The sequence below is a fragment of the Mya arenaria genome, chromosome 10 (genome assembly GCF_026914265.1).
Source record: "Mya arenaria isolate MELC-2E11 chromosome 10, ASM2691426v1".
Classification (NCBI taxonomy): domain Eukaryota; kingdom Metazoa; phylum Mollusca; class Bivalvia; order Myida; family Myidae; genus Mya; species Mya arenaria.
In genome coordinates this window covers 306,262-331,242 of record NC_069131.1, presented here as the reverse complement: position 1 = coordinate 331,242, position 24,981 = coordinate 306,262, and the positions used below count along the sequence as shown (strand labels likewise).

The 24,981-nt window shown below is 41.6% G+C and overlaps 5 protein-coding genes across 5 annotated transcripts; 2 read left to right on the top strand and 3 right to left on the bottom strand.

Annotated features, from left to right (window-relative positions):
- Positions 1–3,170: 3,170 nt before the first annotated feature.
- Positions 3,171–5,045, top strand: LOC128206354 (D(2) dopamine receptor A-like). Its single transcript, XM_052908744.1, has one exon. It carries the CDS (start codon positions 3,344–3,346, stop codon positions 4,688–4,690), a length of 1,347 nt encoding a protein of 448 aa, XP_052764704.1. The 5' UTR covers positions 3,171–3,343; the 3' UTR covers positions 4,691–5,045.
- A 2,155-nt stretch (positions 5,046–7,200) lies between these two features.
- LOC128205903 (uncharacterized) lies at positions 7,201–9,342 on the bottom strand. The gene is made up of 2 exons (XM_052907961.1): positions 8,733–9,342; positions 7,201–8,621 (listed from the first exon to the last, which is right to left on the bottom strand). The coding sequence occupies exons 1-2, from the start codon at positions 9,340–9,342 to the stop codon at positions 7,201–7,203; spliced, it is 2,031 nt and encodes a 676-aa protein (XP_052763921.1).
- A 45-nt stretch (positions 9,343–9,387) lies between these two features.
- Positions 9,388–11,584, bottom strand: LOC128205902 (sialidase-like). The gene is made up of 3 exons (XM_052907960.1): positions 10,745–11,584; positions 10,121–10,648; positions 9,388–9,963 (listed from the first exon to the last, which is right to left on the bottom strand). Exons 1-3 carry the CDS (start codon positions 11,582–11,584, stop codon positions 9,388–9,390), a joined length of 1,944 nt encoding a protein of 647 aa, XP_052763920.1.
- A 208-nt stretch (positions 11,585–11,792) lies between these two features.
- LOC128205901 (uncharacterized) lies at positions 11,793–12,638 on the bottom strand. Its single transcript, XM_052907959.1, has one exon. It carries the CDS (start codon positions 12,636–12,638, stop codon positions 11,793–11,795), a length of 846 nt encoding a protein of 281 aa, XP_052763919.1.
- Positions 12,639–14,896: 2,258 nt separating this feature from the next.
- On the top strand, positions 14,897–24,566 carry LOC128205900 (cortactin-binding protein 2-like). Its single transcript, XM_052907958.1, has 5 exons — positions 14,897–15,165; positions 21,633–22,090; positions 22,530–22,631; positions 23,702–23,908; positions 24,379–24,566. Exons 1-5 carry the CDS (start codon positions 14,897–14,899, stop codon positions 24,564–24,566), a joined length of 1,224 nt encoding a protein of 407 aa, XP_052763918.1.
- Positions 24,567–24,981: the final 415 nt, after the last annotated feature.

The following is a 24,981-nucleotide window of genomic DNA, read 5'->3' as shown; positions in this document are numbered from 1 at the left end:
GGTACTCTTGCAGAATGGGTGTATACGAGGTATTATCCTACAGAATGGGTGTATGTGAGGTATTATCCTTCAGAATTGGGTATATACGAGGTATAATCCTGCAAAATGGGTATATACGAGGTATTATCCTGCAGAATTGGTATATACGAGGTTTTATCCTACAGAATGGGTATATACGAGGTATTATCCTACAGAATGGGTGTATAGGAGGTATTATCATGTAAAGTTGGTATATACGAGGTTTTATCCTACATAATGGGTATATACGAGGTATTATCCTACAGAATGGGTATATACAAGGTATTATCCTGCAAAATGGGTATATACGAGGTATTACCCTACGTAATGGGTGTATATGAGGTATTATCCTGCAGAATGGGTGTTTATAAGGTATTATTCTGCAAAATGGGTATATACGAGGTATTATCCTGCAAAATGGGTATATACGTAGCATTTTCCTACAGAATGTGTGTGTACGAAGTTTTATCTTGCAGAATGGTTATGTACGCATTTTTTCGAAATATATTTCATTCTCTGTTCTACAAATCTAAACATTTTGCAATAATAAAAAAAAACTTTGTTGTAGATCTGCAATTTTTAAAACCAGAATTTATATTAAATGTGGCATAACCAGGAGGAACTGACCCATGTTCTTAGTGAATGCCATTCGACTGTTGATGAAAAAGCAACTATCATGAATAAATGATTGATATAATTTAGTTACACGAAAAGTAATATGGGACATTAACTGTGCATTAAGTTTGTTTACATTTTGTTACCAATACGTATATATTTTATGAATATCTCTATTGATGGGGGTAATGAGATGTTGAGTAGAGTTGAGTTGAATGGTATTTTTATACTTGCTAATATCGACCTTGATGATGATCTGTATTTGTGACTTCTTGCTAGTATATGGGTACTGGGCATTTACTATATTATCAACATAAATGCTGGTTAAATCAAAACATCAATTATGATTGATATGATTGTTTTCAATGTTTCCTGAACCTCGTGTGTCCGGGCGGCGTGCTGGGTGGTCTTCTGTGGTAGCTCTTGGTCCAATTAAGTTAATTAATAAGCGCCAATTCAATAAGCGCAGCGATCGCACAGGGAGTTCGAATAATGGGGTCTATTAAGGATAATTCATTATTCACTACTGTTGAGTTCAATCTATTTTAATCCCGGTCCCGAAGGAATGCAAACATGTCTGCCGCTCCATGCGGTCTTGTATTCAATTTAAAAATAATCCATGAACAATGCATAACCCAGACTTACCATTATAATGCCTAGCCAGACTCTTGACTCTAGAGAGCTATGTCAATATATTACCCATGCTCATTATGATTATCAGACTTTCGAGTGATGGATAATGCAAAAATGATATGCTGAAAATGAATGCAATTCCCATCCAACACTGTGCACTGGAGACGGTTTCATAATTAATTTTGCTGTAACTATAAATATAGCCAATAAAACTATGTTACAACAAACAACAAAAACTATTACACCGTACTTTCTCTGAAATTAATTGATGTTAATAAATTTCGTAGAATTGTGAAAAAAATACTTATGGAAGACGTCAAGTCGCGAGGAAGATTGAAACGGATAATGACTAATAAAACTGGTCCATATAGTTATAACTTCAAACGCAATCCCGAGTGTAACAAATTTGTAAACCTACATGGAAAGTAAAGTGATATGTAAAAGGATTATTTAGCGTGTACATTTATAAACTAGCACCGCATTTGAAAGAATTAAAACAAATGGAATGCGGCTAGACGTATTAATTTTGTCGTGATTATCTCAACCGTTTTATGTACATATTGCGCCAGAAAATTATAGCTAGAATTCCAGTAAAAATAATGTAATACTTAATGTGGAATGTCAAGACTAGGTGTTTTAGATACATTAATTGTGAATGAAGAACTAGAACTATAAAAAGGCTGGCGAGTGTTGAGGTATGAGAATGACACGTTCGTTGCTCTCCCTAATTCGGTTGTGCGTCGGTCACGATCTCTCCGGTTGGTTTTGTTCATATTGTGAACGTCAGTTTCAGTCACTTTACGATGACGTATTGTGTGTAACGCTGATGTCTGAATAACGCTCATCTTTCGTGAGCAAGAATATAACTAAATGGATTACGAGTTTTATTCCAAACGAATTCTTGAACAATATTCTTGAAATGCTTTTGCAATAGAATAATTCCTACGTGATGCGTTCAATTTCTCGTTTTTAAGTTTTGCTACTGACGTTATTTTGTTGACGTTGAAGTTTAGTTATCACGAAATGTGTACTGGCTGCAGGGGTGTATAAAGGTTTTGACGTTGGAGGGGGCGTTACTTAGGGAAGTAATCTCTTGACCGGCACCCCTTCGTCAGAATTGAAATCTATTTGGTTTAAATGTTTGCAGGGGGCGGGGGGGGGTCTGCGGTACTTCCCCTAGAAAATACTAACCATTTCATTTTTTTCTCATCATTTAATTACCTAATTTCACCTATATTGAAATAAAAAGTAAACTATGCACACGCCCTACCCCCAATTATACTACGGACTCACATCACGATCCATTGCGGGTCAATATATGTGGGGTGAAATTGCTGGGCAACATAAATTAACTGCGTAAACCTACATCGATTGACATCGGTCCAATATATTTGTGGTGTGTTTGACCACTGACCATGCTGTCAGTATGTATCCTCATATAAACATGATTGAGAAATAATGGCCGTTCTTATGCATAACACGGAATCAAGGTCCTGGTTTTAGGGTATATAAATAATCCTGATTTGTTTTCATGTTTAGTTTACCCTACTGTTATATTATTATTCACTCTGCTATCTATAACTTAAAAAACATTTTTTTTTCGCAATGCGAAAAGGGAAAAATCCGCAGGTCTGATATCCTTTATGATATCAAAGTTTATCTTACCATCGAATTCTCATTTTATTAAGGAACATATAAGAACACGGCACTGAGATCTAGGAACACTGCGTCAGCCTGCATGCACGCACATTATATAAAAAAGCATTCTGCCAAAGCTATTTTTTCACAATCTTAAATCTCTGTTTCAGGATTAAATCTCGAAGCCCGGATAACAGACACACCATTCTCCAGATTTACCTCGTTACATGGAGCGTGCTTGGAACTGCATTTAAATACCTGGAGTTTAAGTCTGTAGATTGAAGCAAAATAGTGCGCTTAATAAGGTTTGTTCAGGTGAAGTAATAAAATTACTTTTAAGAAGCAATTATCTAAAACAATTATGTGAGATGTAACATTTGAATGAGGATTTTATTATTCAATCTGTAAAGAACATTTTGAAACTTCATCAGATCAAAATATGGATAACACGTCAACTCCTGCCAGCTTTATGACCGTTGAAAAGCTGAATGACATTGAAAAGGCTTACTATTTACCACTTGTTATATTTCTAATTGTTCTAATGATTATCGGAATAATAGGAAACCTGTTTGTGGTTTGTATTTTCAAAAAGAAATTCAAGCGTTCCAGTGCGCGGATATATATCATAGCTCTGGCAATGGCGGACATGTCTGTGTGTGTGGTGGGGATACCTTACCACGTGCTGGACCTCACGTGGATTCTCACGTACACTCACACGCCCGTGTGTAAGCTGCTCAGTTTCCTGGTGAGCTCCTGCACCCTCAGTTCCATCTTCATCCTGCTGGTCGTAGGCCTTAACCGCTACCTGAAGGTCTGCAGGCCTCTAAAGTATCAAATCCGGGACTTTGGTGACCGGAAGGCCTGTTTGATTGCCGTTGTCCTGGCAACCATTAGTTCTATTCCAAACGGGTTCTTGTACGGCACCTCGTCCGTGTACGAGTATATGGAGTCTTACAACATCACTGGCGTCGAGTGCTTCATCGATGATGCCTATCTTGATTCACCGCTGGGCATTGGTTACATGGGTTATAAGATGCTCCTATTTTTACTGTCGGTGGGTTTTCTCGTGGTAATATATGGGCTCATAGGTCGAACAATTTACCAGCATGACCGGATGGCCATAACGCTTGAAAGGTCCGCATACCGGTGCTTCTGTTGTAGAGTAGATAATGATAATGATGACGACATGGATTATTGCGAGGATGGAAATGACTTAGATGAAATAAGAATGTCAGCACTTGACGTCAAGCACAACACTGTTCGTCGTTCCACGGAACATCCCATGGACAATGACCTTGATGACCTTGATGGAGATGCGTCTAAAAATAGCCCAGATGCGTCTAAAAATAGTCCAGATACGAGTAGCAAACCAGTAAACAAGAAGCATGGGCAGAGCATTGTCAAGCAGAGCAAGGATAAGAAGGACAAACATAAGAAACAGTTGAGGGAGACAATGATCAGACATTCTCCCCCCGGACAAAAAGCTAAGGAGAAGACTACGAGGAAGATAACTCTAATGATGATGACTATAACGGTGATATTTATAGTAACATTTTTACCTTTCATCATTATATCATTTCTTGATTCAATGGACGAGGCGTTCTGGCTCTACCTTAGCTACCCGGAAGCAATACTTTACGACTTCCTTCTAAGACTTTACTTGGTCAACAATATTGCAAACCCGTTTATATACAGTTTTTGGGACAAAAAGTTCAGGAAAGAGTTTGTTATGTTCTTGATGAGGCTGTATTGTTGTAAAAAAACGCGGGAACGGGAGCACGACTAGCTCCAGTTCGCCGTATAACAGCCAGTCCCCCAATACTAGGTCAAGGACACACATAGATGCACTATGACCTTCTTCCATTAGTTTCCTCTGTAATTTTTATTTAACTACATTATGAGCCGTTTTAAAATGCTATTTTATACTTATGTTGTTTAGCACGCTTAGAAACGATATGTTATTGTTTATACAGTCAAACACAAATTTGTATTATAGACTGATGTGAATGTCGTTAGTTTTAAGGGTTACAAGTTACTTATTTGTGGTAAATGTTTGCATGGTAGGTCTATATATTTAGAAACTATTTGGTTAATTTAATTTGTGTTCAATTATATTGTTATTGATATCTCTATGGTCGAAATAAAGCCTCGCTGCTACACGACGTAGTTTGTCAATGGATATTATTAGATTTCCTACACCTCCTAGAACAATAGCATTTGGCTTGCTTTCTTCCTTCAGGATTTGTGTCCAGGCTCGTGTTTTTGCCAACAATATTGCCGGACAGATTTACATTCAATCATTCAGAAGGGTTCAGACGACCTAACAATCCTTGAAGCATATTTCAACCGCCTCATTTCCATTTCGTCGTTTTTTGTCGAGCCCGCTTGCAGTGAGCGATACATTGTTGTCACAATGGCGGTTCAATGAATGTGCGTATGTTACTTTGTGCCTCCGTCCAGACTGAACTTTGTCCGGGCTGTATCATGCATAGGATTTTCAAAAGTCTTGATGTGAAAGTTCATCGTGATAAGGGTGGCATGTCGCGCACAAGCCCCAGGTCTGTACCACAAAGGCATGGTCACGTTAAGAGGTGGAAGGTTGAAATAATTCGGACGGTATTTTGACCATGCATTATGGGATTTTCATAGAAAACTTGCCATTAAGGTTTACCATGACGAAGTTTCGTATCGCGCACTTGACTCAGGTCTGCACCTTAAAGATTTAGGTCTTGCTTAGAGGTCAATGGTTGAAATAACCCTTGTCCGGGCTGTATCTTGACCATGCATTAAAGAATAAAAAAAAATGCCATGACGGTTCACCATGATGAGGCCACGTGTCACGCAAAAGACCTAGTTCTGTTACTTAATTATTAAGGTACCACTTAGAGTTTCCATTTCGTAATAGGTACTGTTGATAGGACTGGTCTGGAGTGAGTCTGTATCATTACCATGTATTATAAGATTTTCAAAAAAACTTGCCATGGAGGTTCGCCATGCTGAGGAGTAGTTTCACGGGTACACGTATTGTTCAACTCCATGTATTTCTGTGTTGCGACTGCATTGCTCTGTCAAAGGCTCGTTCAACGGGCTCGACATGTCGCCATTGCGAGTCTAGCATCAAATGGATTATTTAGAATTTTTTCGCATGCGTGCATGGTAGTAGTGAGGCATTTTGTACTCAACACTAAGAAAGTTATTAATGTTTGGTCTTCTAAGCAATTAAGAAATCTACAAAAATCCACGAGAATAAAATACTACCTCCCGGATAGAATCCCTTTATTATGTACATTACTGGTTTAATTCACTTAAAAGACGCGTTATCACATTATAAATTAAATCTTGTATTTACGCACTGTCAGGTTTTATGACGTCATTTTAACAACGCGCAATAATATTTGTTATAATGTGATGTCATCTGAGTGCCAAGATGTAGTGGTTAGTGTAGTCAGAAATGTGGTGATAAATAGGAAATACATATCATGCCAACATCGTCGGAAATCCCCGACACACAACTTTGCTATGCTACGTTGGGCGATTTGGCCAGGAAAATCTCGTTACCATGAGTAATTAATGAGGCAGTTTCATTGGTTCCGGAATCTAGATACTTTACCGTAGATAGATGTTCTGGCGAAAGCCGTAATTGAACCGGGTCCGCCTTTTCCGCAAAATAATATAGTTTTACACAGCAATCAATGCCCGATGACAGGCCAAATTCTAAACTATTCTTGGAAGGTTCATTTTCACGTGGAAATTAGTAGTATCTGACAAAATACGATAAAATACGCACTTATGGAACAGATGTCATGATTTTCTAGATACACGCGAGTTACTGTCTTGTTTATATGCATAGTGTATTAGTTTTACAAAAAAAAACAGCAACAGCGTATTAGTTCACTTTCCAGTGTCATTTTTAGGGACAAATTCTCGTGACAGATCGTGAAACTATGAATTGTTTACATATAGGATATAGAGTCTAGGATTTGACGTTAGAAGGGGCGTAACTTAGGGGCGTTTTCTTTTGAACCGAAATATTTTTGGTTAAAAGTGTTGGCCGGGGGACAATTTCTAGTCCCAAGTGGTGCTTTTGGGGCGTTTTTTATTACTTTTTGTCCTATATTGAAATAAAATTAAACTTGGACAGTTTTAGGGTATCCGCTATTGTTGAACCTCTACAGAAAGGTATTTTGGCGTATTTTTTTGTTCCTATATTGAAATACAAAGGTAACTTTGGCAATTTTAAGGGAACCGCTATTGTTAAACTTCTACAGAAAAGGTCTCGGATCGTTTCTTAATCTGCTATCTTGTCGACTTGTATATTTTATTGCAGACAACAATTCCTATCTTATATTGCGTATTGTCGATGTTGGAGGCCACTGTCGGGTGTACACTGGAGACCGCTGTCGTGGGTACACTGGAGACCGCTGTCGAGGGTACACTTGAGGCCACTGTCGGGTATACACTGGAGGCCGCTGTCGGCTGTACACTGCTGGACTTTGTAGAGTGAACACTGGAGGCCGCTGTCGAGTGTACACTGCAGACCGCTGTCGAGGGTAGACTGGAGGCCACTTTCGGGTGTACACTGGAGGCCGCTGTCGGGTGTTCACTGGAGGCCACTGTCGAGTGTACACTGGAGGCCACTGTCGGGTGTACACTGGAGGCAACTGTCGGGTGTACACTGGAGGCCGCTGTCGGGTGTACACTGGAGGCCGCTGTCGGGTGTACACTGGAGGCCACTGTCGGGTGTACACTGGAGGCCGCTGTCAAGTGTACACTTGTGGCCACTGTCGGCTGTACACTGGAGGCCGCTGTCGGGTGTACACTGGAGGCCACTGTCGGGTGTACACTGGAGGCCGCTGTCGAGTGTACACTTGTGGCCACTGTCGGCTGTACACTGGAGGCCTCTGTCGGGGGAACTATGGAGGACACTGTCACATATACACTTGAGGCCGAAGTCAAGTATATACTGGAAGCCGCTGTCAAGTGCACATTAGAGGCCACTGTCGAGTGTACACTGGAGGCCGCTGTCGGTTGTACACTGGAGACCGTTTTCGGCTGAACACTAGGGGCCTTTGTCGGCTGTACCCTGGGGGCCGCTGTCGAGTGTACACTGGAGGCCGCTGTCGGGTGTACACTGGAGGCCGCTGTCGAGTGTACACTGGAGGCCGCTGTCGAGTGTACACTGGATGCCGCTGTCGAATGTACACTGGAGGCCGCTGTCGGGTGTACAATGGAGGCCCCTGTCGAGTGTACACTGGAGGCCGCTGTCAGGTGTACACTGGAGGCCGCTGTCGGGTGAACACTGGAGGCCGCTGTCGAGTGTTCACTGGAGGCCGATGTCGAGTGTTCACTGGACGCCGCTGTCGGTTGTACACTGGAGACCGTTTCCGGCTGAACACTACGGGCCCTTGTCGGCTTTACACTTGGGGCCGCTGTCGAGTGTTCTCTGCAGGTCGCTGTCGGGTGATAACTGGAGACCGCTGTCGAGGTTACACTGGAAGCCACTGTCGGCTGTACACTGGAAGCCACTGTCGGGTGATAACTGGAGACCGCTGTCGAGGGTACACTGGAAGCCACTGTCGGCTGTACACTGGAGGCCACTGTCGGGTGTACACTGGAGGCCGCTGTCGAGTGTACACTGGAGGCCACTTTCGGTTGTACACTAGCAGTCTCTGTCAGGTGTACACTGGAGGCCGCTGTTGTGCGTACACTGGAAGCCGCTGTCGGTTATACACGAGAGATCACTGTCGAGTATACACTGGAGGCCGCTGTCAAGTGTACACTGCAGGACACTTTCGAGTATAAACCGGAGGCCGCTGTCGGGTGTATACTCGAGGCCGCGGTCGTTCGTACAATGGAGGCCGCTGTCGAATATACACTTGAGTCCGTTGTTGGGTGTACACTGGGGGCCGCTGTCGGGCGTTCACTGGATGCTGATTTCGAGTGTACACTGGAGGATGCTGTCGAGTGTACACTTGAGGCTGCTGTCAGGCGTACACTGGAGGCCTCTGTCGAGTGTACACTGGATGCCGCTGTCGGGTGTACACTGGAGGCCGCTGTCGGGCGTACACTGGAGGGCGCTGTCAGGCGTACACTGAAGGACGCTGTCGAGTGTAGACTGGAAAACGATATCGGGTGTACACTAGATGCCACTGACGGGCGTACACTGGAGGCCGCTGTCGAGTGTACACTGGATGCCGCTGTCGGGCGTACATGAGAGGCCACTGTCGAGTATACACTGGAGGCCGCTGTCGAGTGCACACTGGAGCCCTCTGTCGAGTATACACTGGAGGCCGCAGTCAAGTATTTAATGGAGGCCGCTGCCGTGTGTACACTGGAGGCCCCTATCGGAGGTACACTGGACGCTGCTGTCGAGTATACATTGGAGGCCGATGTCGGGTGTAGACTGGAGGCCACTCTCGAGTATATACTGGAGGCCATTGTCGAGTATACACTTGAGGCCAATGTCGAGGGTACACTGAACTCCTAGTCGATTATACACTGGAGGGCGTTGTTGGGTGTACACTGGTGGCCGCTGTCGAGTGTACACTGGAGGCCGCTGTCGAGAGAACACTGGAGGCTGCTGTCGGGTATACACTGGAAGCCGCTCTCGGGTATACACCGGAGGCCACTGTCGGGTGTACACTGGAAGCCATTGTCGGGTGTACACTGGAGGCCATTGTCGGGGGTACACTGGAGGCTATTGTCGGGTGTACACTGGAAGCCGCTGTCGGGTGTACACTGGATGATGCTTTTGGGTGTACACTGGATGCCGCTGTCGGGTGAACACTGGATGATGTTTTTCGGTGTACACTGGATGCCGCTGTCGGGTGTACACTGGATGATGTTTTCGGGTGTACACTGGATGATGCTTTCGGGTGTACACTGGATGCCGCTGTCGGGTGTACACTGGATGATGCTTTCGGGTGTACACTGGAGGCCGCTGTCGGGTGTACACTGGATGATGCTTTCGGGTGTACACTGGAGGCCGTTGTCGGGTTTACCTGGATGCCGCTGCCGGGTGTATACTCGAGGCCGCTGTAGGTCGTACAATGGAGGCCGCTGTCGAATATACACTGGAGGCCGTTGTCGAGTATACACTTGAGGCCGCTGTCGAGTGTACACAGGATGGCACTTTCACGTATAAACCGGAGGCCGCTGTCGGGTGTACACTTGAGGCCGCTGTCGAGTGTTCACTGGAGGCCGCTGTCTAGTGTACACTGGAGGCCACTGTCGGGTGTACGCTTGAGGTCGCTGTCGGGTGTACACTGGGGGCCGCTGTCGGTTGTACAATGGATACCGTTGTCGGGCATACACTTGAGGCTGCTGTCGAGTGTACACTGGATGCCGCTGTTGGGCGTACATGAGAGGCCACTGTCGAGTATACACTGGAGGCCGCTGTCGAGTGTACACTGCAGGACACTTTCGAGTATAAACCGGAGGCCGCTGTCGGGTGTATACTCGAGGCCGCGGTCGTTCGTACAATGGAGGCCGCTGTCGAGTATACACTGGAGTCCGTTGTTGGGTGTACACTGGAGGCGCTGTCGGGCGTACACTGGATGCTGATTTCGAGTGTACACTGGAGGCCGCTGTCGAGTGTACACTGAGGGCCGCTGTCAGGCGTACACTGGAGGCCTCTGTCGAGTGTACACTGGAGGCCGCTGTCAGGTGTACACTGGAGGCCTCTGTCGAGTGTACACTGGAGGCCGCTGTCAGGCGTACACTGGAGGACGCTGTCGAGTGTAGACTGGAAAACGATATCGGGTGTACACTAGATGCCACTGTCGGGCGTACACTGGAGGCCTCTGTCGAGTGTACACTGGATGGCCGCTGTCAGGCGTACACTGGAGGCCTCTGTCGAGTGTACACTGGAGGCCTCTGTCGAGTGCACACTGGAGGCCGCTGTCAGGCGTACACTGGAGGCCTCTGCCGAGTGTACACTGGAGGCCTCTGTCGAGTGTACACTTGAGGCCGCTGTCAGGCGTACACTGGAGGCCTCTGTCGAGTGTACACTGGAGGCCGCTGTCAGGCGTACACTGGAGGCCTCTGTCGAGTGTACACTGGAGGCCGCTCTCAGGCGTACACTGGAGGACGCTGTCGAGTGTAGACTGGAAAACGATATCGGGTGTACACTAGATGCCACTGTCAGGCGTACACTGGAGGCCTCTGTCGATTGTACACTGGAGGCCTCTGTCGAGTGTACACTGGAGGGCGCTGTCAGGCGTACACTGGAGGCCTCTGTCGAGTGTACACTGGAGGCCGCTGTCAGGCGTACACTGGAGGACGCTGTCGAGCGTAGACTGGAAAACGATATCGGGTGTACACTAGATGCCACTGTTGGGCGTACACTGGAGGCCGCTTTCGAGTGTACACTGGAGGTCGCCTTCGGGTGTACCCTGGAGGCCGCTGTCGAGTAAACACTGGTGGCCGCTTTTGAGTATATACTGGAGGCTGCTGTCGAGTATACACTGGAGGACGCTGTGTAGTGTACACTCGATGCCGCTGTCGAGTTTACACTGGAGGCTGCTGTCAAGTATTCACTGGAGGCCACTGTCGGGTGTACACTTGAGGTCGCCGTCGGGTGTACACTGGAGGCCGCTGTCGGGTGTACAATTAACCGTTGTCGGGGATACACTGGAGGCCGCTGTCGCGTAAACACTGGAGGTTGCTTTCGGGTGTACATTGGAAGATGCTGTCGATGGTACACTTGATGCCGCTGTCGGGCATACGCTAGCGGCCGCTGTCGAGTGTACACTGGAGGGTGCTATTGAGTATACTGGAGGCCGCTGTAGGGTATACATTGGAGGCCGCTGTCGATTATACACTGGAGGCCGCTGTCGAGTGTACACTGGAAGATGCTGTCGATAGTACACTTAATGCCGCTGTCGGGCCTACGCTAGCGGCCGCTGTCGAGTGTACACTGGAGGCCGCTGTCGAGTATACTGGAGGCCGCTGTCGGGTATACATTGGAGGCCGCTGTCGAGTGTACACTGGAGGCCGCTGTCGAGTATACTGGAGGCCGCTGTCGGGTATACTGGAGGCCGCTGTCGAGTGTACACTGGAGGCCGCTGTCGAGTATACTGGAGGCCGCTGTCGGGTATACATTGGAGGCCGCTGTCGAGTGTACACTGGAGGGCGCTGTCGAGTATACTGGAGGCCGCTGTCGAGTGTACACTGGAGGCCGCTGTCGGGTATACATTGGAGGCCGCTGTCGAGTGTACACTGGATGGCGCTGTCGAGTATACTGGAGGCCGCTGTCGAGTGTACACTGGAGGCCGCTGTCGGGTATACATTGGAGGCCGCTGTCGAGTGTACACTGGAGGCCGCTGTCGAGTATACTGGAGGCCGCTGTCGGGTATACATTGGAGGCCGCTGTCGAGTGTACACTGGAGGCCGCTGTCGAGTATACTGGAGGCCGCTGTCGAGTGTACACTGGAGGCCGCTGTCGGGTATACATTGGAGGCCGCTGTCGAGTGTACACTGGAGGCCGCTGTCGAGTATACTGGAGGCCGCTGTCGGGTATACATTGGAGGCCGCTGTCGAGTGTACACTGGAGGCCGCTGTCGAGTATACTTGAGGCCGCTGTCGGGTATACATTGGAGGCCGCTGTCGAGTGTACACTGGAGGCCGCTGTCGAGTATACTGGAGGCCGCTGTCGGGTATACATTGGAGGCCGCTGTCGAGTGTACACTGGAGGGCGCTGTCGAGTATACTTGAGGCCGCTGTCGGGTATACATTGGAGGCCGCTGTCGAGTGTACACTGGGGAGCGCTGTCGAGTATACACTGGAGGCCGCTGTCGAGTGTACACTAGCGGCCACTGTCGGGTGTATACATTATATTGTCCTAAATATCAAATTGTAAATTAATTAGCAGTTGATCATTTTATTAAAGGTTAATATTTGTGTATAATCTGAAGAACGTTAACCAATAGTTTTGTTTACGATCTCACATCAAAATTTAACTCTAGAAGTGTGTTCTTTCTCTAGAAAATGTTCGTAGCGTTTTTAATACGAAAAATATTTAAGTTCAGGAAATCTTCTGAATTTGTTAACTGAATTAAGAATATCTGCACAGACGTTACGTATAAACAGCTGGTATATATGCACGCAATCGTTACCCTGGAAATATCCATGCTGTCACTTTGGAAACGGTTAAAACATATGTTTTTTATCCACATTCGTTAATTGTGATCTCTAATTATTTAATTGGATCAACACACGTTGATTCGATAGTAAATGCCGGGTGCTGGGTGCCGGGAGATGAGAGATCCAACCACTAATATATAATGCCTTACAGTCGTGTGGCTAAACATGTATCTTATTGCCATAGATATAAATGTTCATGTTAATCGAGTTGATTTAGATTAATTCAACTAGAAAAATAGATGGTTTAAAGAAAGTATTTCTAATGATTTGCGACCTCCTCGTAATATTGAAACACCAAAATTATGTTCATGCAAAATGCTTGTTTTCCCTTTCTTATTCAACTCATGTTAAATTACCTGACAGGTGAATGTTTATATATTGATTTAATGACATGTTGTTTTAGTTCGCACTAGGTAATGTATGTATGTTGACTATGTGCTATGTAAAATTCTAAACTAAACACTTCTTGCTGGTTTGCCTATAATACCCATTTTTTACATTGCGCATTTTAGAAGGAAGTTTTACTAAATGTTCGAAAAGGTACACAGCAGTTTTGCCTCGGATTTTAGAAAAGAGGCCATGATAATTGGTAAATACTAAGTCTGTGTTATTCTATAGTAGTACCACATTTAGCTAACATTTTTACCACTTTTCAACATATCAAAATAAAATTACTGTACATAAAAACTAGTTAACTTTGATCGCAACCATTTTAAACGATTCTCTATGGAACGCTATTGTATTTCGTAGTCCTAAAACAAAACCATCATAATTAAGTTTGAGGACAACGAAAAACATTGCCGTTGTTCCATATTACTCTGTTTACTTTTAGACACAAAAACACAGTTCATGAGTAACTTTGGGCAGGTTAGTGTTCGAATAAATAGTTGTCGTCAAGCAGATGCCGCAAGTTTTATCGAAAGGAAATATGTGACTTTTGTTTATCTGAGTTAAATTGGCCACCAGTTTTCAAAATTCCTTTAGTTTAACAGGTTTAAGATGCTTATTCCGATTCGCCGGAATAAAATTGATATTGATAAATGAAAACTGGTATATTTTAATTATCATACAGATAACTCGTATGTTAAGTATGAACATCTCTTAAGCAGTTAAATATTACGCATATTGCATCGGAAAGGATCACTCATTACGAAACTCATTTCAAGATACAGTCGAATTCCGTTGTCTCGAACTCGCTTGACTCGAATCTCCTGTCAAATTGGATGTAAAGGACCGATGTCTGTATACTAAAGGTAAGCATTCCCGGTTGGCTCGAATATTTTGAGGCTCGAGGTATTTCCGCCGGTCCCTGTGAGTTCGAGCCTTCGAGGTTCGACTGTATGATAATGTATTCGTAAATTTGAAATCAATACTGTTGAAAAAAACAAACTTTATAGCATATCGCAATCCTACGACTTTTCATATATTGCAATATTAGATAAAAGCATCTATACTGTTGTTTTTTTTTTTGTTAAAACAACATGTTTCTATGCCATTCAACAACATGACATTTAGATTGCCTTACAACTAGTATGCAATTAAAACCTTTTAACGAAATCACTGTGTTGAGCATTCGATTTGACTGTATCAAACACTTGATCCCAAACTCTGACAAAATTACTAAGATTTTGGATAATCATATAATAATAATAATAATAATAATAATAATAATAATAATAATAATAATAATGATAATAATAATAATAATGACATTTTATATGACTTTGATGCGAATATCTTTGAAGTTATTGTATGAGCGAATTATAATTGTTACTTTTGTACGAACGACAATCACATGAAATCTAAAGATAAAAAGACCTTTGTTTGTAAATAACAAGACTCAAATAAGATGTTGGTCTCGTCCATCATCAAATATATCAAACAGCGGAAATACATTGGCAACAACTACCGGCTTCCATGGCAACAACAACCGGCTTCCATGGCAACAACTACCGTCTTCAATGGCAACAACTACCGGCTTCCATGGCAACAACTACCGGCTTCCATGGCAACAACTACCGGCTTCTATGGCAACAACTACCGTCTTCCATGGCAACAACTACCGGCTTCCATGGCAACAACTACCGGCTTCCATGGCAACAACTACCGTCTTCAATGGCAACAACTACGTTACACATTACTGCGAGACATTTCAGACCACTCGTTTAGTTACTGCGAGATATTTCCTACAACTCGTTTAGTTACTGCGAGACATTTACTACCACTCGTTTAGTTTTTTTGCGAGTCATATTTAACCACTCAAGTTATTGCGGGACATTTCCTTCCGCTCGTTAAGTTCTTGTGGGACATTCCTTCCACTCGTTATTGCGAGAGATATCTTACCACTCGTTAAGTTACTGCTGGACATTTGGTACCACAGGTTTAGTTATTGTAGGACATTTTCTACCACTCGTTAAGTTACTGCGAGACATTTCCTACCACTTGGTAATTTACTGCGAGACATATCCTACCACTCGTTAAGTTACCATGAGACATATCTTACCACTCGTTAAGTTACCGCGAGACTTTTCTTACCACTCGTTAAGTTACCGCGAGACATATCTTACCACTCGTTAAGTTACCGCGAGACATATCTTACCACTCCACTCGTTAAGTTACCGCGAGACATATCTTACCACTCGTTAAGTTACCGCGAGACATATCTTACCACTCATCAAGTTACCGCGAGACATATCTTACCACTCATCAAGTTACCGCGAGACATATCTTACCACTCGTTAAGTTACCGCGAGACATATCTTACCACTCATTAAGTTACCGCGAGACATATCTTACCACTCGTTAAGTTACCGCGAGACATATCTTACCACTCGTTAAGTTACCGCGAAACATAATTTACCACTCATTAAGTTACCGCGAGACATATCTTACCACTTTTAGTTACCGCGAGACATATCTTACCACTCGTTAAGTTACCGCGAGACATATCTTACCACTTTTAGTTACCGCGAGACATATCTTGCCACTTTTAGTTACCGCGAGACATATCTTACCACTCATTAAGTTACCGCGAGACATATCTTACCACTTTTAGTTACCGCGAGACATATCTTGCCACTTTTAGTTACCGCAAGACATATCTTACCACTCGTTAAGTTACCGCGAGACATATCTTGCCACTTTTAGTTACCGCGAGACATATCTTACCACTCGTTAAGTTACCGCGAGACATAATTTACCACTCATTAAGTTACCGCGAGACATATCTTACCACTCGTTAAGTTACCGCGAGACATATCTTACCACTCGTTAAGTTACCGCGAGACATAATTTACCACTCATTAAGTTACCTCGAGACATATCTTACCACTCGTTAAGTTACCGCGAGACATAATTTACCACTCATTAAGTTACCGCGAGACATATCTTACCACTCGTTAAGTTACCGCGAGACATATCTTACCACTCGTTAAGTTACCGCGAGACATAATTTACCACTCATTAAGTTACCGCGAGACATATCTTACCACTCGTTAAGTTACCGCGAGACATATCTAACCGCTCGTTAAGTTACCGTGACACATATCTTACCACTCATTAAGTTACCGCGAGACATATCTAACACTCATTAAGTTACTGCGAGACATATCTTACCGCTCGTTAATAAACTATCAAATATATATCTTACCACTCGTTAAAATACCGCGAGACATATCTTACCACTCATTAAGTTACTGCGATACATATCTTACCACTCATTATGTTACTGCGAGACATATCTTACCACTCGTTAAGTTACTGCGAAACATATCTTACCACTCGTTAAGTTACTGCGGGACATTCCCTACAACTCGTTTAGTTATTGCGGGGCATTTCTACCACTCGGTAAGTTTCTGCGAGACAAATCTTACCACTCGTTAAGTTACTGCGAGACATATCTTACCACTCGTTAATTTATTGCGAGACATATCTTACCACTCATTATGTTACTGCGAGACATATCTTACCACTCGTTAAGTTACTGCGAAACAAATCTTACCACTCGTTAAGTTACTGCGGGACATTCCCTACAACTCGTTTAGTTATTGCGGGGCATTTCTACCACTCATTAAGTTGCTGCATCCTACCAATAGTTAAGTTACTGCGAAATATCCTACCACTCGTTAAGTTACTGCGAAACAAATCCTACCAATCATTAAGTAACTGCGAAACATATCCTTCCACTCGGTAAGTTTCTGTGAGACATATCTTACCACTCGTAAAGTTACTGCGGGACATATCTTTCCACTCGTTAAGTTACTGCGAAACATATCTTACCACTCTTTAAGTTACTGCGAAACATATCTTACCACTCGTTAAGTTACTGCGGGACATTCCCTACAACTCGTTTAGTTATTGCGGGGCATGTCTACCACTCATTAAGTTACTGCATCCTACCAATCGTTAAGTTACTGCGAAATATCCTACCACTCGTTAAGTTACTGTGAAACAAATCCTACCAATCATTAAGTTACTGCGAATCATATCCTTCCACTCGTTAAGTTACTGCGAAACATATCTTTCCACTCGGTAAGTTTGGGCGAGACATATCTTACCACTCGTTAAGCTTATGGGTTCCATTGGCATTGATTTATATCCTAAACGTTTTTGGTAAAACATTATATAATTATTTATTGGGTAAATATTTATGCTAGACAAGCATTGGCGGGTGTTTTCCTTCTTCACATGTTTTGCATCACTTCACATTTTTTTCATCACTTCACATTTTAGAGGGGAAAACAGCAGGAACAGGAGAGAGTTAACTTTTTTCACGTAAACCTAAACATTTTTTGTGTGTAACAAACAGCACGTTTTTTAGAAATGCATGTATATAAATGTAAGAGCTCTAGCCGTGGTTTAAAAGCGTAGATTACAATGATATTTCATTATACGCATGCCACTTATTACTCTGTAAGAGTTGCGCTCGTTCATTGTTTATTATTTTAATAACTATGGTATTGAATAATTCCAATTACTTTAAGACATGCCCTTTGTCAACCGACAGCAAGTGCGACCGGAAGACATCCCCGCGCCACGCCGACTTGAACAAGCAAGTTCCCATATGAAGGCAGCAGTGGTGGTCACTCTGAACGGATCATTTCACTCATGTTTGTTGATTGAAACCTAAGTTAAATTTTCCAAACGTTTATGAGTATGCTTCCAATTTTGTCGGTTTTGCATGTAAAGAAACTAAATTGATTTGTTATATGATATTTAATTGACAGGTAAATCTTTTGTACCAAAATAAAACGTTTTGAAAAAAAATTCTCAAGGAAATCGAGCAGGTGGTATCGGGGTATTTATTAAAAATCTCTATGAATCAATATTTCAAATCAAGGTTTCTGCAAATATGATATGCGGTTAAAATTTTCTAATAAATGTTTAATGTTGATGGAAATGTATAGTTTGGTGTTGATAACGTGCCCGCTGAAAACACAAACATTCAGAATGGTCTCCTTTATTAACAACAATTAAACCATGAACTAAACAGCTTATTTGAATTAAAAATAGACACATAAAACTGATCTAGCTGATCTGGATTACTATCATTAAACTACAATAGGGTTAAAGGTAGTTTTTAAAACACAATTATCACTCCTTATTTTGTGGAACTACTGATATTTCCACGGTTATTATTAACTGATATCATGAATATTTCGCCGAAAAGCATGAGAAAATTATAGAACTATTCTGTTGTTGTCGATCTTTTTCATTTTAAAACTTCGAGCCAAAGCTTATAATTCACACGATATTTTCATTTTGAAATGTTAGTCTGGCGACAGGTGTGATATTTTTGTGACGGTTTGCTGCATGTCGGTGAATTGGCGTGCGCGTCCAAAATACAAACTTTCAAAGCTTGGTTATTGGTAAGTGTGAAAATGAAAGCTGTTTATTTATGTTTCAAGGGCGTAGACTTGTGTTACTCTAGCGTGTCAGGAAAGAGTAACTGTATGCTTGACATGCGTATAAAATACTGGAATGCACCATTTTCATACTCACATTGAACGGAACGGAACATCTCGGCATATACATATTAAAACACGAAAGGCCAAGTTCGTACAAGAAATCATGACAAGGTTGTTTATATTTAAAAGCAATAGATTAATACTTTTATATTTCAGAAAAGTGTAATACTAAGCAATGCATGAGTTAATAAATATGTTAACAACATATAACAAGTACTAATATTTCATCACATCATGAATGTATTACGCTAAGAGAGAATTCATACAGTATACATAATTTCTGAACGTTTCGAATATAAGAATAAGCGTAAATGTTTTTTAATCCAGCCACTGTAATGTAATGTATGGAGTATCATATATATATATGGTATATATATATATATCATATCTATGATACTCCATAAATTACATAATACATCCAGTAATACTGTATGATTACTATGCATCTATACATGTACTTATATATTGTAAAAGAAACATAGTTTTGTAATTTATTTTATCTTTCCCCATTCTACGACGTCTTATGGATTTGTTTACATATATCAGAATTTTTTGTATATATTTTGAATCTATACCGTGCGCGGGTATTGCTTGCTGAATCATGTACAAACGTGAGAACGAACCAAATCATTCAAGGACCATGATACTGCAGATTGTAGTATATTATTCTGTATTCGTTCTGGAATATGAACTTATAATTTCTCTAATTTAAAACATGAAACCCTTTCAACAGATACCAGCCTACCATGGGGTCGGTCATACAGCAGTCTCAATTGCAATAATACTACGACTTTAGGTATCGCAGTGACAATGTGTTTGTTGGTGGGTGTTGAATACAAGTACACACCATTATAGATGAAACAAATAATATGCTGTCGATTCGCGTTTATTAATGGCACTCTAAGAGAAAAGTTGAATTGGCCAATCAGTCCACACAATTGGCTTATAAAGTAGCGAATAAAGTGGAGTGCTTCGCAATCTGGCTTTTCTTTACATCATGAGTGGTGTCACCCTATAATATTGTATTAAAGAATTGTTGTATTATAGAAGAACTAATCTCAAGTAGCGTCGTTTATTTCAGTGTAGGCTGGCTTTTCAACAAAACCCTTATTGTCTTGAAATAATCCTTAATGAAAGTACGCGCAAAAGCTGTTGACAAATTGCCTTTAAACCACGCTCTCTTTGTCAGTGGTGTCTTAAATTCGCAAGTTACTAACTACATAACAGAGTCTTCTTTAATTTGCTTGGATAAACATCTGGGAATATTTTGCACCGTACGTTTTTAATTTTTATTCTGAGTTTTGACTTAAAGCAATAGGAACAAGTTATAGAACTTCGTCCTCAACATTGCATATTTTATTTTTAGATCAAGAGGTTTGTTTTTTACTTATTAAGCTACAGTGCTCTTGAAAATGGGTGTTATAAATTTTAATAAATAAACATATAAGTATATGCTATTTCATTCACTTAGGAACTGAAGAACCTTGTAATTTATATTGTTTCTATAAAGTATTATATGGTGTTTTAATTTAAGCGTTGGCAAATAAACATAGGTTAAAGTTTGTTTACAAATTGTAAAAGCAAAGTTCATACTACTGTAACTTATGTTGGTAAAATACTTTTTAATTGTGTTTATAAATGGCAGAATTTCATTTGACCACATTTAACAACAAAACCACCAACATCAATACCAACAACATCCATACCATCAACACCCATACCATCAACACCCATACCATCAACACTCATACCAGCAACACCAATAACGACAACACCAATACCAACAACACCAATATCAACAACACCAATTCATACAGTACCAACATTACCAATACCAATAACATCAATAACAACAACACCAACACTAGCAACACCAACACAAACAACACCAATACAAACAATATCATCGATACCAACACCACCAACATCATCAAATTCAAGAATACCAACAACACCAATACCATAACAAACAAAACCAATACCATCAATAACGATATCAAAACACAAACAACAAGAACCAATATCAATATCAACAACAACAACAACACCGACTACACCAATACGAACAACACCAATACCAAAAACAACAACATCAAAGACCTTTCTGGGTATAGCGGAGATTTGGTATTGCAACGACCAAGAGAATGCAAAACAAAACATCGATGTTGATAGGCCTGACAGGTGCAATTCTGCTTGAACGCAATAGGGCTTTCAGTTAGTCAACAACCGAATAACTGTAGTCCGGAGTGCGTACCCTTCATGGTGGTGTATAAAAAAATGCTGTTGTTTTTTTATATTTTGGTAGCCTCCTGTACAAGAATCAGACAAGCTAAGCTCACGACACCTTCAGTCGTTATATCTAACGTAATTTTAGTCACTGCCCTGGGTTGTAACCATCGTGCGGAATAAAATAATTCAACGGACATAAAATCGAAACAGAACTAAGAGTAGACGAAAATAATTTTAATATGTGTTGCACCTTGCAACATGCACAGGTGTATAATTTCTGAAACTGAGAAAGAATACTTGTGCATTAAATGTATACAACTAACCATGTAAACTTTAACAATGTTCGGGGTAAAATGAACATAATTAAATGACCTTTTGTTTCTCATTTAGGGTGGACTTGTATAGGATCACGACGACGATCGATTCGGACATGAGACGGAGCCAGTCAATGTGGGTGTTGGATCGACACAAGACGTGGTTTGGAACGTCACTAGGCGCTTCATTGCCCATACAGTCACGTTCAGACTCCGTCATCGACGTATGTGGCGGAAGCCATCAAGAAAGCCAGAAGAGGAGATTCCGGAAAAGCGATCACAAGGAACGGAAAGCTAAGTGCTGGTCGGCACCAACCACGTGTACGCCGTGTCTGCACGGTGACATTGACGCGGTGGACAGCCAGGGGCGATCACTTTTGTTCTACGCAGCCCGGTATGGACAAGTGGACACGGCGCGACAGCTCGTGGAGGCGGGGTGTGGAATGGACCAGGTGGACTGTCTGGGCAACTCGGCGCTGCATGAGGCCGTTGACAAGCGGCAGCTAGAGATCGCCGAATTAATCTTGGGAGATGGTAGGCTTTATTTCAATTTCAACTCTAACATTATTATCGTTATCATTATCAGCAACAGCAGCAGCAGGTGTAATGTTTTCAACAAGATAATCATCACTTTCATGTCGGAAAATAGCTCATTGAGCTAATGTTTCTTGTAAACACATACCCGACTTTAAATAAAGATTCTTGTATCTTGTATCTTGTATTACTAACGTTACTTTCCCCTATATCGTATCAGTCATGATAATCAGCATTAAGGTATTGTTTTTGCGATTAATGAAAGGTGTATATGATTTTAAATTATGAGCTTATCACAAAATGCGACAGTTGATTTTGACTTACAAACTGAACGTTAATTTCTTTATGTATTATACAATACCTTATAGTCAGTTTCTCTATTTCGGCAATGTACAATGATTTGCATAAACTATTAAAGACGTGATATCGTGTTTTGCAGGGAAGGTTGACGTTAACGTAACAGACTGTAACGGAGACACGCCCCTCATGCTCGCAGTAACTCACGGTGACACAGACGCCGTCAAGCTGCTCCACAAACACGGTAAGCGGTGGCAGGGGTGTGGTCGTGGCTCAGAAGATTCACCAAGTTAACCATCATTAAATAATAATGTTAAAGTGTACACAGACTTACACTATATTTAATATTTTTTCACGGTTCACACATTTGGTGTCTCATCAACATTTGCTTGATCCAAAAACAAAAATCAAGTCTAAGGCCATACTATACAGCTATACCGAAAAAATAATATTGATTGCCTAATTTATTACATCGTCCGTCTGTTGCGTTTACACAGGCTGGTTATCTCCAAATGGTCTACAATGTTGGGGTGCGCATTGATTCAAGTGTTCTCTTTCTTCTGGCCTGAATCTCTCGAAAAATCTTATTCGTAAACTTCCTGAGTCATATTTCAATAAGTCAAATGTATTACTCAAACTACGGATATATTTGTTCATGATTAAACATGACTGCGCAATAAAACAGTTTATCTTGATTACCACAAACCTTAAAACGTCTCACAGCTCTTAAGCATGAGAATATTATACCAAGAAAGTGCACTTCTCTTGATGTTAATATTAGAGACTTGGCGAATGTGGTGGGTATGCGTGCCTGGATCACTACCCATTGGTCCGCTAGGGGAGAACTTGGTGTGCCGCGCACAAACCTAGGCCATAGCTCTTACAAGTGAACAGTTGCGATTCATTTTTTTTAGCTTGTCTGTCTTGATTTCGAAAAATGAACAATATTTTGAATTGGCACTGAAAACTGTTGCCCTTGTACTTGGCTTTGAACTTCCTACTCTGTAACCACTATGGTACAGTTTCATGACACTACGGTCCATTGGATTACTGTACGGACATCCACAAAAAACGACAGCCTTCTGATCGGTTTTCATAAGCCGGAAAGGCTAAACCTGAATGCCCGTTTTTAGCCGTGTTGAATCTGATAATCATTGTCCGTGACTAAGAAGATTGAGAAGACCTTTACCTTTACGCTTAGACAATGTGCATTTTATGTTTATAACCCTAATGTGATGCACTTCTATTCAAAGCCATATTCAAATGCATGTATATACATGTTTTAAATGGTCATATTTGTTTGGTACATTACAGGAGCCGACATAAATATTTGTGACATGACCGGATGTTCGCCGATATACCGGGCACTTCAACGTGGCTGGGAGAAAATTGCTGACTTCCTATTGGATAACAAATGTGACGTCAACACCAACTCAGCCAATGAAATGACTTGTTTCTTTGCGGCTGCGCATTTCAATAAAAGCAATGTGGACCATTTCACAAAACGTCTTCTGAAGATGGGTAAATACTATGCAGTGTTTTGTTTTTCGTCTTTTTCTTAGAAAATCAGAAGATGAATGACTGCATAACATCGACGGTAAACATAGTTGGATGTTCTCGGCAAACACTATGTTGAAGTAAACCTATAACATTTATATGGTTTAACTAATTACTCATGTATCTCATATGGTTAATTATTACCTTCAACTATAAAGTGTTAGGTTATAGTATATAGTGCATATATCAGTTAGTCATTATGTTATTAATGTTTTCAAAATAATAAAATACCAGTGTATTATTTTCAATAGCATATTGAAAATTTAATAAAAGCGTTGAATCTCGATTCAATTCACAGAAGTTAAATTTTAAATGTTTATTTACAAAGGAACCAGAGTACTTGAATATTAACTATTGTAGGAAATACCGTGTCTAGTATTAGGTTTTTGCTGTATTTTCAAAATCATTAAACATGTATTTTTACATGCTTTCAGATTACGATTTTAATAAGGACAGCGATTGGTTAGAAACTGAAGGTTGCCCAATCACAGTTAAAGACTCGAAACTGCGCCACAAAGTGCTTGTGAAGGCTGGTCAGGACGGTTCAACAAAACGTCGAACAACCCTGTGTGCAGGAAAACGAAAACTAATAAAAGTGTTTCGACGTATTTTCGAATCTTGACTGAAAGTGACATTCATTTTCGATTCAATGGGAATTATCTACACTTCGGACATGCGTGCGCTATTAACGTTTGGATGATAATTAGATATAGTAACATCATTTCTTCGTCAACCATTATGGTCGTCAGACCTGTCCTATTCAAACTGGTAGATTCGCCAGAATAACAGTCCAGATCCAAAACTGTTGCCTGTGCTGCAGTGACGTTAAATCGAAAACCAATTCACTGTATTTGTGTTTGTCGTAAAGATAGATCGAGTATTATTAACAGAACTTTTTTACCGCCTCTTTCTTATAAATGGTTAAACATGCGATGCATCGTAATCTTCTGGGATGCTTTGTATTTGTGTGCTTTTTATTTTTGTTTTCTGTTATGCCTTTTTAGTGTATATATTCGCTTGCTACTATGCACATTGCC

Excerpts from the sequence above, each read along its gene's own strand:
- LOC128206354 (XM_052908744.1), top strand. The coding sequence starts at position 3,344 with ATGGATAACACGTCAACTCCTGCCAGCTTTATGACCGTTGAAAAGCTG.
- LOC128205903 (XM_052907961.1), bottom strand. The coding sequence starts at position 9,342 with ATGGCCTCCAGTATATACTCGAGAGTGGCCTCCAGTCTACACCCGACA. Across the intron at positions 8,622-8,732 it reads ACGAACGACCGCGGCCTCGA|CGGCTTCCAGTGTACGCACA; the intron begins GTATACACCCGA and ends TATAACCGACAG.
- LOC128205902 (XM_052907960.1), bottom strand. The coding sequence starts at position 11,584 with ATGTACACCCGAAAGCAACCTCCAGTGTTTACGCGACAGCGGCCTCCA. Across the intron at positions 10,649-10,744 it reads ACTCGACAGAGGCCTCCAGT|TCTACACTCGACAGCGTCCT; the intron begins GTACGCCTGACA and ends ATCGTTTTCCAG. Across the intron at positions 9,964-10,120 it reads ACCCGACAGTGGCCTCCAGT|CGGCCTCCATTGTACGACCT; the intron begins GTACACTAGACA and ends TATATTCGACAG.
- LOC128205901 (XM_052907959.1), bottom strand. The coding sequence starts at position 12,638 with ATGTATACCCGACAGCGGCCTCAAGTATACTCGACAGCGCCCTCCAGT.
- LOC128205900 (XM_052907958.1), top strand. The coding sequence starts at position 14,897 with ATGTTGGTCTCGTCCATCATCAAATATATCAAACAGCGGAAATACATT. Across the intron at positions 15,166-21,632 it reads AACAACTACCGTCTTCAATG|GGTGGACTTGTATAGGATCA; the intron begins GCAACAACTACG and ends TTTCTCATTTAG. Across the intron at positions 22,632-23,701 it reads CAAGCTGCTCCACAAACACG|GAGCCGACATAAATATTTGT; the intron begins GTAAGCGGTGGC and ends GGTACATTACAG.